At 44.1% G+C, this 15,052-nt stretch overlaps 1 protein-coding gene across 3 annotated transcripts in view; it reads left to right on the top strand.

Moving 5' to 3' along the window:
* The window catches only part of bmpr1aa (bone morphogenetic protein receptor, type IAa), a 225,358-nt gene that overhangs the window by 198,755 nt on the left and 11,551 nt on the right, over positions 1–15,052 (top strand). For all 3 annotated transcript variants that reach the window (XM_080215778.1, XM_080215777.1, XM_080215776.1), the window contains 2 exons: positions 10,219–10,411; positions 14,193–14,490. In XM_080215778.1, the coding sequence (XP_080071904.1) occupies positions 10,219–10,411; positions 14,193–14,490 (491 nt within the window). The remainder of the gene's footprint in view (positions 1–10,218; positions 10,412–14,192; positions 14,491–15,052) is intronic.

Below are 15,052 nucleotides of genomic sequence, written 5' to 3'. Positions count from 1 at the left end.
TTTATTCAGCCTCTCCTCATAGCTCAACCCCCTCAACTCCGGTATCAGCCTAGTAAACCTCCTCTGCACTCCCTCCAAGGCCAAAATATCCTTGCGCAGGTGCGGCGCCCAAAACTGCACACAGTACTCCAGCTGCGGCCTCACCAATGCCCTATACAGCTGCAGCAAGACCTCCCTACTTTTATATTCAATCCCCCTCGCTATGAAGGCCAGCATCCCATTCGCCTTCCTGACCACCTGCTGCACCTGCAGGCTGGGTTTTTGCGACTCATGCACAAGGACCCCGAGGTCCCTCTGCACCGTCGCCTGCTGCAGTTTTTCGCCACGTAAGTAATAGTCCTTCCTACCATTCTTCCTACCAAAGTGGACCACCTCACACTTGCCAACATTAAATTCCATTTGCCATTTCCTGGCCCATTCGCCCAGCCTATCTAGATCCTTCTGCAGACTCTCCACACCCTCCGCACAATTTGCCTTTCCCCCAATCTTGGTGTCATCAGCAAATTTCGACACCCTACACTCGGTTCCCTCCTCCAGATCATCTATATAAATGGTAAATAGCTGAGGCCCCAGCACCGACCCCTGGGGCACCCCACTAGTCACCAACCGCCAATCCGAATAGCACCCATTGACCCCCACTCTCTGCCTCCTATTTGACAACCAATCCTCTATCCACGCTAACACCCTACCCCCAACTCCATGTCCTCTGACCTTCTGCAGTAACCTCTTGTGAGGTACCTTATCAAACGCCTTCTGAAAATCCAGAAAGACCACATCCACCGGCTCTCCTCTATCCACCGCCCTAGACACATCCTCATAGAACTCCAGTAAATTTGTCAGACACGACTTCCCTTTAATGAAACCGTGTTGCGTCTGCCCTATCAAGCAATTCCCTTCAAGATGCCTCGCAATTTCCTCCTTAATGACGGATTCTAACATTTTACCTACCACAGACGTTAAACTAACCGGCCTGTAATTCCCCGCCTTTTGCCTGGCACCCTTCTTAAACAACGGCGTAACATTAGCCGTTTTCCAATCCTCCGGCACTTCCCCGGAATCCAGCGACGTCTGGAAAATAACCACCAAGGCATCCACTATCACCTCCGCCATTTCTTTCAGAACCCTCGGATGCATTCCATCCGGTCCTGGGGACTTGTCCACAATCAGCCCCTCCAGTCTGTCGCGCACCACCTCTCTAGTAACAGTAATGTCATTAAGACCCTCCAGTCCTACCACCTTTCCATCGCTAACACCCGGCAAATTATTCACGTCCTCCTCCGTGAAGACAGAAACAAAAAAGTTATTCAAGACCTTAGCCATATCCCCATCCCCTACCACTAGGTCCCCTTTCTCATCCGCTAAGGGACCAACGTTCACCCTAGCCAGCCTCTTCCTTTTTATATATTTATAAAAACTCTTGCTATCCTGTTTTATATTAAGCGCTAGCCCAGCTTCATAGCTTCTTCTACCCTCCTTTATCAACTTTTTTGTCAATCTTTGTTGACATTTAAACCTTTCCCAATCCTCTTCTCGCCCACTGCTCTTAGCTACTCTAAATTCCTCCGCTTTTAATTTAACACTTTCCTTCACCTCCTTCGTTATCCACGGCTTATTACCTCTCTTCCTACTGTCCTTTTTAACCATCGGAATAAATTTCTGCTGAGCACCAAGAAAGATCTCCTTAAAGATCCTCCACTGCTCCTCAGCAGACCTACCTTCCAACGCGCTCCCCCAGTCCACATTCGCCAATTCTTCTCTCATCCTACCATACTCCCCTCTATTCAAACAAAGGACACGTGTCCGGGAACCCACTTTCTCCTCCTCCATCTGCAACAGAAACTCCACCATACAATGATCACTCTCTCCAAGAGGATCCTTCACCTCAAGGTCCCTAATTCTACCCGCCTCATTACATAGCACCAGATCCAAGATAGCTCGCTCCCTCGTCGGCTCCAACACACACTGTTCCAGGAAACTATCCCGGCAGCATTCCAAGAACTCCTCCTCGAGCCCACCTCGTCCAACATGGGTCGACCAATCAATATGCAGATTGAAATCCCCCATAACTACTGCCGTCCCATTCCTGCACGCCGCACTTATTTGCGCGTTAACAGCCCGCCCCACCTCCAGATCATTATTCGGGGGCCTATAGACGACACCCACCAGCGTCTTCCTCCCTTTGCTGTTCCTAATCTCCACCCACAACGATTCCACTTTCTGCTCTTTGGCTCCGATATCATCCCTTGCTACCACCTTGATGCTGTCCTTAATCAGCAGAGCTACGCCACCCCCTCTTTCCTCCTGCCTATCCTTCCTAAACACTTGATAGCCCTGTACATTCATCTCCCAGTCCCTGTCACCTTGCAGCCACGTCTCTGTAATGGCCACCAGATCGTATCCATTTGTGTCGATCTGCGCCACCAGCTCATCCACTTTATTCCGAATGCTTCGTGCATTCAGATAAAGCGCTTTCATCCCAGCCTTCTTCTGGACCCTATTTGCCGTAACGCCACCACTTGGGACATCCTCAGCCTCTTCCCTTACCTGTACCCTATCCTTAACTGTAGACCTCCTAACATCACCTACCCTCGCACCCTCCCCCCCCCTAATTAGTTTAAAGCCCTGTCTACAGTCCTCTTTACTCGATTCGCCAGCACTCTGGTCCCAGCACGATTCAGACCAACCCCATCCCGCCCGAACAAGTCCCACCTACCCCAATACTGGTGCCAATGCCCCATAAATTCGATCCCATTCCTCCCACACCAATCTCTGAGCCACCCATTCACTTCCTTTATCCTGTCAACCCTACGCCCGTCTGCACTCGGTTCAGGCAGTAGCCCAGAGAAGACCACCTTGTCGGTTCTACTTTTTAATTCCATTCCCAGCTTCTCATACTCCCTCCCCAGATCCTCAGTCCGCACTTTGCCTACGTCGCCGGCACCCACATGTACCACCACAACTGGGTTCTCACCCTCCCACTCCAGATTCCTCTGCAGCCCAGCTGCGACATCCTGTACCCGAGCACCAGGCAGACAACACACCCTTCTGTGCACTTTGTCATTGTGACAAAGGACAGTGTCAATACCTTTCACCCCACTATCTCCAATCACTACTACGTTCCTTTTCCCCTTCTCTTTGCCTATGTCCTGCTGCATCACTGTACCGTGTGCAGTTTGCTCACCAACCTCACCTGCCTCGTCCTCTTCCAGAGTGGAAGCAAGAACCTCAAACCTGTTATGCAGATTAAGAGGCTGAGGCCTCCGCTCCTCACCCCCCTTCCTCCTCCCAGCAGCCCCCTTTTGTTCCTGACCCTTAGATTTAGACAGTCTAGGGGGGGTGGATGTCACTTGCACCCCATTGACAATGACACCCTCTCTCCCCCTGATGAGCCTCAGTGTCTGTAGCTCAGAGGCCAGCTCATCCACCTTGAGCTGGAGCTCCTCCAGCAACCTGCACTTACTGCAGACATGGCCACTGGGAAGGACCCTGGGGTCCACCAGTTCCCACATCATACAGGAACCGCACATCACATGCCCCTCCATTATTCAATATAATTTGTTGTGGGAAAAAATATTTTCCTTGTTTTTTGCTGTAGTAGTTTTGAAAAAAAAATTTTTTTTTTTCCTTGTTCTTTCCACCTGGCCTTTTTACCTTCCAGCCCTTTTTGATATTAAGCCCTAATAGCTCACTCTGCTTCCCTCTCACTCCGCTGCCCGCTCCGACGCTGCCCGCTATCTACACCAGGCCTCCTTTTAAACTTGGCGCTGATTTAAAGCTGATGGGCCACAACTGCCTGATAATCACTCCCTCACAATTCTTAAAGCAGTAAATACAATAAGTAAATGCTTTAAACAGTTCTACAAAGAACAAAGTGCTTTAAACTTATTTTAAACAGGTTTTTAACAGGTAAAGTCTTAGCTTTCTCTCTGATGCTCCTTCCTCGTCTGCTCCAGCAAACAATGTCTGCAGCATGGAAACAGGCCCTTCGACCCAACTCATCCATGCCACCCCTTTTTTTAAACTCCTAAGCTAGTCTCAATTGCCCTCTTTTGGCCACTATCCCCCTATACCCATTTTACCTATATAACTGTCTAAACACTTATTAAAAGACCAAATTGTACCCACCTCTACTACTATGTCTGGCAGCTTGTTCCAGACATTCACACCCTCTGTGTGAAAAAATTGCCTCTCTCTGGGCCCTTTTGTATCTCTCCCCTGTCACCTTAAACCTATGCCCCCCTGGTTTTAGTCTCGCCTACCTTCGGAAGAGGATATCTATCTTATCTATGCCCCTCAGCATTTTTTAAAACCTCTACAAGATTACCCCCAAGCCTTTTACGCTCCAGAGATAAAAGTCCCTGTTCAGTCTCTCCTTATAACTCAAACCATCAAGTAGCAGTAACATTAATACTAAATCTTTTCTGCACACTTTCTAGTTTAATAATATCTTAGGATAACCAGAGCTGTACACAGTATTCCAAGTGTGGCCTTACTAAAGTTTTGTACAATTTCAACAAGATGTCCCAACTCTTGTACTCAGTGTTCTGACCAATGAAACCAAGCATGCCGAATGAATTTTTCACCACTCTGTCCACCTGTGCTTCCACTTTCAAGGAGCTATGAACTTGTACCCCTAGATCTCTTTGTTCTGTAACTCTCCTCAGTGCCCTACCATGAACTGAATAAGTCTTGCCCTGGTTCGATCAACCAAAATGCATCACCTCACTTTTGTCTAAATTAAACTCCATCTGACATTCATCAGCCTATTGGCCCAATTGATCAAGATCCCATTGCAATGCTAGATAACTTCCTTCACAGTCCACAATGCCACCAATCTTGGTGTCATCTCAAAACTTACTAATCATGCTTCCTAAATTCTCATCCAAATCATTAATATAAATGACAAATAACAGTGGACCCAGCACACCGCTGGTCACAGGCCTCCAGTTTGAAAAACAACCCTCTACAGCCACCCTCTATCTTCTGTCATCTGGCCAATTTTGTATCCATTTGGCTACCTCACCCTGGAACCCATGAGATTTAACCTTATGCAACAACCTACCACATGGTACCTTGTAAAGGCCTTGCTAAAGTCCATGTAGACAGCATCAAGTGCACTGCCCTCATCCACCTTCTTGGTTATCCCTTCAAAAAACTCGATCAGATTTGTGAGGCATGATTTTCCACTCACAAAGCCATGCTGACTGTCCCTAATCAATCTTTGTGTCTCTAAATGCCTGTAGATCCTGTCTCTCAAAATACCTTCTAACAACTTAGCCACTACAGATTTGAGGCTCACCAGCCTGTAGTTCCCAGGCTTTTCCCTGCAGCCTTCCTTAAAGGCACAATATTTGCCACCCTCCAATCTTCAGGCACCTCACCTGTGACTATCAGTGATTCAAATGTCTTTGCTACGGTTCTCGCGATTTTCTCCGTAGTCTCCCACAATGTCCTGGGATACATTTAATCAGGTTGCAGGGATTTAACTACCTTGATGTGCTTTAAGACTTCCAGCATCTCCTGTGGTATAAGTGCATTCCTCAAGACATCACTGTTTATTTCCCCAAGTTCCCTGACATCCATGCTTTTCTCAACAGTGAATACTGATGAAAAATATTCATTTAGGTTCTCGCCCATCTCTTGTGCATCTGCATATAGATGATCTTGTTGATCCTTAAGATCCTCTCTTTGCCCTTCACATATTTGTAGAGATATGTAGAGAGATTGCTCATAACTGGGGTTTAATTCTCAAAATTGGCCTTCTCCTGAACTGAAAATACTTCAATTCTCACTTATATATTAATCTAGATTATTTAAATTTTCTGTTTTAGCGTATTAGTTCCCCCACTGCCCCCTTGTTTCATTGGCTGAGTGAACAGGCAGGAGACCTACTTTCAATCTTCTGTCAACTGTGCTCTGTCTGTCAAACATAGAGCAGCCCAAGAGCAATTATAAATTTCTCATTTTTCCTTGTATGGAAGGGGCTGGCCTGAACACCATCCAGTGGTAGAGTTGAAATTGGGAATGAAATGTGTAACAAATTAACAATATGAACTCTGTTCCTAAAGTGCTGTGGAGTTGCTTTTTTTTAAAAGTTTATTTATTAGTGTCACAAGTAGGCTTACATTAGCACTGCAATGAAGTCACTGTGAAAATCCCCCTTGTCGCCACACTCCGGCACCTGTTCGGGTACATTGAGGGAGAATTTAGCATGGCCAGAGCACCTAACCAGCACATCTTTCGGACTGTGGGACCCAGAGGAAACCTATGCAGACACGAGGAGAACATGCAGACTCCACACTGACAGTGGCCCAAGCCAGGAATTGAATCTGAGTCCCTGGTGCCATGAAGCAGCAGTGGTAACTGGTGTGCCACTGTGCCGCCTTTTTTTTTGCAGAAGTTGAAGATTAAGGTGATTTGAAAGCAGACATATTTTCATGGATTTTAATCAGGAAGGGGCAATGGTAGCCTTAGAATATTTTAAAGAAAAACATTGCAGGATGTAAAACAACAACTGCTTGTGATAATGTAGCACCTTTAACAAAACAGCTGGTTCCAAGACACTTAAATGTTAGTATATGCCATGTCAGCTCTCCCCTTTATGCTAAGCTTGCTAAATTGATGCATACAGTAAATCTGTCTTTTGTGACAAATTAAAATGTGCAGGAATTTGTGTTCTTCTGACTTCTACATTTAGAGTATGGCATTCAAACCCTGTAATAACTTGGGTTTCCTGAAAATATGACTTATGATGAAGAATGGCTTCATGTCAGCCTCTGCTATCCAAAAGAAGCAAAATGTTTATGTATGACAGAGACCATTGATGGACTGTACAACCAAGGAAGTCACATTTAGGCTTGATTCTGTTCTCTGTTAACTGACAGCTGTGTGTACTCACGTCCGTTAATATTTTTGCCGCAACGCTATAGGATAGTGATAAGCAGCAAAGCCCTAATAATGTCCCTTTTTTCTGGCCTGGAGACATCACTACCCTACCTGGGATTAACTATTTTAATTCAGAATTTGAATTTAGCATGCAGAAGCTTCCTAAGATTGGAAAATAGCTAATATAACTCCAGAATTTAAAAAGGGGAGGTGGAGTTGAAAACGGGGAATTATAGACCAGTCAGCCTGATATTGGTAGTGGGGATAATTCTGGAGTCCATTATCAAAGATTTTGTAGCAGAGTACTTGGAAAACAGTGGTAGAATTGGACAGAGTTAGCATGGATATACGAAGGGGAAATCATGCTTGACAAATCTACTGGAATTCTTCAAGAATGTAAATTAATAGAGTTGATGGGGGGGGAACCAATAGATATGGTTTATTTGGACTTTCAGCTGAGTCCCTTTAAGAGATTAGTGTGTAAAATTAAAGCGCATGGCATTGGGGTTAGTGTACTTAGATAGAAAACTATCTAAGACAGGAAACAAAGAGTAGGAATAAATTAGTCTTTTTTCGAATGGTGGGCAGTGACTAGTGAGGTACCACAGGGATCAGTGCTGGGACTGCAGCTATTTACAATATATATTAATGATTTAGATGAGGGAACTAAATGTTATGTCTCTAGATTTGCAGCTGACACAAAGCTGGTTGGGAGTTTGAGTTCTGAGGAGGATGCAGAGATACTTCAGTGTATTTGGACAGGTTGTGTGAGCGAGCAAATGCAAAGCAGATGCATATAGTTTGGATAAATGTGAGGTTATCCACTTTGATAGCAAAAACATGATGCAGATTATTATCTGAATGGCTATAAATTGAGGGAGGGGAATGTGCAAAGTGATCTGGATGTCCTTGTACATCAGTCACTGGAGGTATCAATGCAGGTGCAAGAGGCAGTAAAAAAGGCAGTGTTTTCTTTTAAAGTTGGCCTTCATAGTGAGAGAAGCCACATCTTCGATATTGTGTGCAGTTTTGGTCTCTTTATCTGAGGAGGGATGTTCTTGCCCTTGAGGGAGTGCAGCAAAGGTTTACCAGTCTGATTCTTGAGATGGCCTGGCTGATATATGAGGAGAGTTCGAGTCAATTGGGGTTGTATTCGCTGGAGTTCAGAAGAATGAAGGGGATTTCATATAAATCTATAAAATTCTAACAGGACTAGACAGGGTAGATGCAGGAAGAATGTTCCCAATGGTGGGGGAGACCAGAACCAGAGGTCGCATTCATAAGGATACAGAGTAAACCTTTTAATACTGAGATGAAGAGAGATCTTTTCACTGAGTTGTACCCCAGAAACTAGTTGGGGTCAAAACATTGCATGCTTTCAAGAAGTTAGATATAGCACTTGGGGTGAAGGGGATCAAAGGATAAGGGAGAAAGGTGGGATCAGGCTATTGAGTTGGATGATCAACCATGATTATAATGAATGACGGAGCAGGCACAGAGGGTGTAGTGTCCTCCCCGGCTCCTATATTCTGTTTCTATGCTTTGTTTGACTAAATGACAAACCGTAATTTAAAAGAAACTCTTGAAACAACAAAGCACACTCTGTTTAATGCCTACTGACCAAAGAAAAATCCACCAATACAGATCTTCGAGAGACTGTGTCTGTCCTAGAAAAACAGAAAGCATGTTAAAATGAGCTTAATTTAGTTATAAATTCTGACAACAGTTTGATTACAAAATTGCTACTGCATTTGGAGAAGGACTAGTTTGTTTCTGAGAGCAAGTCTCTGCAGGATCCATTTTTTGATGGATTATTCTGAGTATGAAGCTGCATGGTTTACAGGCACCAAGTGGAAAAAGGGTCATGTTTTTTCTGGAATGCAGAGCAATATTTGATCTCTCTGAACAAGAGTTCTGATTGGTTGGCAAGAGATTATGTTGTCCAGTCATTCGGTGGGCAGAACATTGTGTGTGACATTCAGTGCTGGTGTGGTGCCAGGTCCCTAGGCTGTACATTCTAGTAATTGGCTGATCAAATCAAACTTCTTTGGTTATTTCTAACAGTACAGACATTACTCAACCAGCCCACACAAAATGTCTGTTGGATGTGATTCTGGGATTGGGTTGCTCCTGTTGAATAATAATGAGTATGCTAATTGCTACACTAACAACCAATATAAGATAACTAATTGAGCTTGTAACATGACTCACTTACATTTGCTAGAAGAAATTATGTTCATAAACAGGAACCCATTCTCTGCAAACAAAAGGAATATGTTTACCTCTTGTTATATCTTATCATTAGAATAATTTCATCCATACATTTGTATAAAGAACACTTATTTGGGCTATGCATCCTATCTAACCTGTGTTTTTGCTCTACTCTTGAACTCTCACATTTTCTACTTTTTTCCTGGTCCAATTACGTTACATTTTCATGTTCCTTAAATGCCTAAAACACATTCTTGACAGTTAACCTACTTTCTGCCCTTTTTTAACTTTGTATTCTTTATTCTACCTTTTCCACCTCAGCCCTTCCACTCTCTTCCTAACTTCCCTCAGTCTCTCCGCTGGTGAATTACAAGTTTAAAGTACTGTCCTATTCATTTTTTTTTGCTCAGCCGCTGATTCCAGTGCAGCTTCCATGTTCTCAGTGGCATGGTTCCTTCCTGTGTCGGTGTCCCATGCAATGGAATCCTCCTTTTCCATATCACTCCTTCAGTCATGTATTAATTTCCCTCGTCTGCTTGTCACTATAGCCAATTTGTAATGGCTCGAGTAATAATTTATAAATGATGAACTTTAAGATTCTGTTCTTCAATTTAGCTCCAAGTTCCTGGTACTCTCCATGCATAACAATTTGAATTAGTCCCAACATGGATCTTTGCAACTGAATCCTGCTTTCTCTGCCAAATAATTTCAAGACAGTTCAGGAGATCTCTCACACTGACACCAGAAAAGCAGTATACTATCTAGGATTCTCAGTCCTGCTCACAATGGATACTATCTCCTGTACAGCTTGCCACATTATGCTTCCCTTCCTCCTTTTCCCCTAAATGGAGCTGTCCATTACCCTTGTCAGATTATTTACTTTGTGATTTTTTTTGTAATTTATATACAAAATATGATATGTAAGTGAGTCCAAGATTGTACACTGCTGTGCACTGAACTCTGCTTGTACTTTGACTACTACTGCTGCTTGCCAGTGTCTTGTTTAGGCCTCTTATTTTACAGGAATTAACATTACCTTCAAATTATTTTGTGTTCTTTTTCATTTTACTAATATATTGTCGATAATAAACTTCTGGGTTTTTTACTCCACCCCTCCCATAGGTGCAACGTACAATTGCAAAGCAGATTCAGATGGTGCGGTTGGTGGGTAAAGGACGCTATGGTGAGGTGTGGATGGGGAAATGGCGTGGTGAGAAGGTGGCAGTAAAGGTATTCCCTTCTGCAGAGGAGGCCAGCTGGTTCCGCGAGACTGAAATCTACCAGACAGTGCTGATGAGACATGAAAGTATCCTGGGTGAGCTATACCAATAACCTAATTAGTATATTTCACATATAGGTTAACAGTGTTGGAAAGCTGGGGAGGAGATTTGATTTACATGCCAGCATTTCTCACTAGCTGTTGTGCTTTCCTGAAAGTTGTAGGAATTTGCTGCTCAGGTAGGAAATTATCCACTGAATGCAAAATACTTTGTTTTCTTAATGTATCTTCTTCCTTGCCATCCCTTTCCTCACATCTTCCATTATGATTTCCATCAGTCATATACTTTATCACTTTCCTGATACACATGAAAGATATAGCTGTTTAGTCATCACATCAAAGATAGCCTGTCATGCTCGAGAAGGAAACTACTTTAATCTACAACAGTTGCACCTTACTCAGTTTTAAGTTTATTTATTAGTGTCACAAGTCTGCTTATATTAACACTGCAATGAAGTTACTGTGAAAATTTCCTACTTGCCACACTCTGGCGTCCATTCGGGTACGCTGAGGGAGAATTTAGCACCTAACCAGTACATCTTTCAGACTGAGGGAGGAAACTGGAGTAGCCGAAGGAAACTCATACAGTCACGAGGGGAACTTGCAGTCACCACACAGACAGCAAGCCAAGCCAAAATCATACCTGGGTCCCTGGCGCTGTGAGGCAGCAGTGCTAACCACTGTGCCACCATGCCACCCTTGGGTACTAGTACCAGTATCAAAAAAATCATGGCTCTGTAATTTTGATAATGATGTTAAAAAGCACGCAAGGTAGTGATGAGAGCTTACATCAATTGTGCTGAACTTCTCCCTTCAACAGAAGGAACCCTGGTACAGCTTAATACCAACTCTGATTAAGGTTCCAAACCCCCTCACTTTGGGCAGGATTGTACCAGAATGGGTAATTGGTCTCCTAGGTTTTGCTGCTGGAAAAGTTTAGGAATGGTCCTGGCATGCACCAAATTCCAGTTTTAGTGCTTTGCGAATAAACTGCCTTGTTGGGGCCCTCCTGGTCTCTTTGTTATTCTAAAACACTGCATCATTATCAGTTGTGAGGATGACACCATAGGGGCCAATTTAAATCATCTGGAAACTCCTGACAGAGCAATGTAAAGCAAGAAAAAGAGACTATGAGCAGCACAATCTGGGGGAGACTAGGTGGAGAGAAAAGCATGCACTGGGGAGAGAGAAGGTGGCACAAACTAATTTGATAGCATGCTGGAATTTGAGAGCTTATGATCATCTTCAGCAGACACATCATTGCGTCGAACCAGACGTGGGAAGAGGGTGAGGCTAGCTCATGTTGCTGCCAAGTACACTGAAAGGATCAATATGCTTGAAGGTATAAATAATAGGTAATGGCAATGATAATTGTGTGGCGTTTCTTCAGCAGAGAAGACAGTATTCATGATATGAACATTCCTATTCATGTATAGTGATGAAATATTTGTTGAAACCTTGCAAGTAACCTTTTCCATTCCAGATGTTCTTGTTTAAAAGCAGTAAATTTACTCTCTTCTCCCCATTTCTAATTAAATATTCTTTCTCTTTCATTTATTATCAATATATGACAAGTTGTATTTACAACTTGAATATAAGAACATAAGAAATAGGAGCAGGAGTAGGCCATCTAGCCCCTCGAGCCTGCCCCGCCATTCAATAAGATCATGGCTGATCTGTCGTGGCTCAGTTCCACATTCCCGCCCTCTCCCCATAACCCTTAATCCCCTTGCCTATCAAAAACCTATCAACCCACGTCTTAAAAATATTGAGCGAGGCAGCCTCCACCACTTCAACGGGCAGAGAATTCCAGAGATTCACCACCCTTTGAGTGAAGAAGTTCCTCCTCAACTCCGTTCTAAACCGCCCCCCCTTTATCCTGAGGCTGTGCCCTCTAGTCCTGCTGTCCTTTCTGAGCAGGAAGAGTCTCTCCACCTCTATCCTACCCATCCCATTCATCATCTTATATGTCTCAATGAGATCTCCCCCCATTCTTCTAAACTCTAACGAGTACAAGCCTAGTTTATTCAGCCTCTCCTCATAGTTCAACCCCCTCAACTCCAGAATCAGCCTAGTAAACCTCCTCTGCACTCCCTCCAAGGCCAAAATATCTTTGCATATGTGCGGCGACCAAAACTGCACACAGTACTCCAGCTGCGGCCTCACCAGTGCCCTATACAGCTGCAGCAAGACCTCCCTACTTTTATATTCAATCCCCCTCGCTATGAAGGCCAGCATCCCATTCGCCTTCCTGACCACCTGCTGCACCTGCAGGCTGGGTTTTTGCGACTCATGCACAAGGACCCCGAGGTCCCTCTGCACCGTCGCATGCTGCAGTTTTTCGCCATGTAAGTAATAGTCCTTCCTACCATTATTCCTACCAAAGTGGACAGCCTCACATTTGCCAGCATTAAATTCCATTTGCCAGTTCCTGGCCCATTCGCCCAGCCTATCTAGATCCTTCTGCAGACTCTCCACACCCTCCACACAATTTGCCGTTCCACCAATCTTGGTGTCATCTGCAAATTTCGACACCATACATTCGGTTCCCTCCTCCAGATCATCTATATAAATGGTAAATAGCTGAGGCCCCAGCACCGACCCCTGGGGCACTCCACTAGTCACCAACCGCCAATCCGAATAGCACCCATTGACCCCCACTCTCTGCCTCCTATTTGACAGCCAATCCTCTATCCGCGCTAACACCCTATCCCCAACTCCATGCCCCCTGACCTTCTGCAATAACCTCTTGCGAGGCACCTTGTCAAACGCCTTCTGAAAATCAAGAAAGACCACATCCACCGGCTCTCCTCTATCCACCACCCTAGACACATCCTCATAGAACTCCAATAAATTCGTCAGACACGACTTCCCCTTAACGAAACCATGCTGCGTCTGCTTTATCAAACAATTCTCCTCAAGATGCCTCGCTATTTTCTCCTTGATCACGGATTCTAACATTTTTCCTACAATAGACGTTAAACTAACCGGCCTATAATTCCCTGCCTTTTGCCTGCCACCCTTCTTAAACAACGGTGTAACATTAGCCGTTTTCCAATCTTCCGGCACTTCCCCGGAATCCAGCGACGTTTGGAAAATAATCACCAAGGCATCCACTATCACCTCCGCCATTTCCTTCAGAACCCTTGGATGCATTCCATCTGGTCCTGGGGACTTGTCCACAATCAGTCCCTCCAGTCTGTCGAGCACTGCCTCTCTAGTAACAATAATTTCATTCAGGCCCTCCACTCCTACCATCTTTCCATCGCTAACACCCAGCAAATTATTCACATCCTCCTCCATGAAGACCGAAACAAAAAAGTTATTCAGGGCGTCAGCCATTTCCCCATCCCCTGCCACTAAGTCCCCCCTCTCATCCTCTAAGAGTCCAACGTTCACCCTAGCCAGCCTCTTCCTTTTTATGTATTTATAAAAACTCTTGCTATCCTTTTTTATATTAAGTGCTAGCCCAGCTTCATAGTTTCTCCTACCCTTCTTTATCAACTTCTTTGTCATTCTTTGTTGACACTTAAACCTCTCCCAATCCTCTTCTCGCCCACTACTTTAGCTACTCTAAACACATCCGCTTTTAATTTAACACTTTCCTTCACCTCCTTCGTTATCCACGGCTGATTACCTCTCCCCCTACGATCCTTTTTAACCATCGGAATAAATTTCTGCTGAGCACCAAGAAAAATCTCCTTAAAGATCCTCCACTGTTCCTCAGCAGACCTACCTTCCAACACACTCCCCCAATCAACATTCAAGTATGGTGTCAAGTGCTAAACTTTGTTTCTTTCCATTTTATTTTAAACAGGATTTATTGCTGCAGACATTGAAGGTAAAGGTTCGTCGACGTGGTTGTATCTGATTACAGATTACCATGAGAATGGCTCTCTGTATGATTACCTGAAGTGCACTGTGCTTGATACTAAAGCCCTGCTGAAGCTGGCCTATTCTGCTGCTAGCGGTCTCTGTCACCTCCATACAGAAATTTATGGCACACAAGGCAAGCCTGCTATTGCACATCGTGATCTAAAAAGCAAAAACATTCTGGTGAAAAAGAATGGAACCTGCAGCATTGCTGATTTGGGCCTAACTGTGAAATTCAACAGGTAATGTATGACTTCTCGAATCAAAAGACAAATCTATTGTCAGCTGTGCATGTAAGCTCAGGGTTTGGGTTGAAATAAAGCAGGTATTATTTTGCAGAAAGTCAAGATGCACAGCCCATACACAACATCTTACAGCACGTAAAGGAATGAGAATACCTTTTCTTAACCACCTCTTTTGTTGTGAATGGGCAGAGTCCATGTTAGACCTGCATGCAGCATCTTTATCTTCCTGTAACCCTATTTGGATGGGAAGTACCATCTTTTCCAAGCTATGCATGATCCCCCGATTCAACTCCAAATAAAAATCTGAAAATGTTGAATTTCCCATTAACAGCATTTTAAAATAATTTGAACTGTACCCATTGAACCAGGACTCTGTGTCTCCTACACATTTATTAAATTGAGGTGATGATAAAAGGTATGGATAAAGCAGACGTGAAGCGGATGTTTCTTCTTGTGGGACATTCTAGGACGAGAGATCGTAGTTTTAGGATAAGGGGTGGTAAACTTAAAACAGAGTTGAGGAGAAACTACTTCTCCCAAAAAGTTGTGAATCTGTGGA

Source organism: Carcharhinus amblyrhynchos, chromosome 31 (genome assembly GCF_965287045.1).
Source record: "Carcharhinus amblyrhynchos chromosome 31, sCarAmb.v2.hapA, whole genome shotgun sequence".
Lineage (NCBI taxonomy): Eukaryota > Metazoa > Chordata > Chondrichthyes > Carcharhiniformes > Carcharhinidae > Carcharhinus > Carcharhinus amblyrhynchos.
The sequence above is the reverse complement of the archived record's forward strand: the minus strand, read 5'-3'. Positions and strand labels throughout refer to the sequence as shown.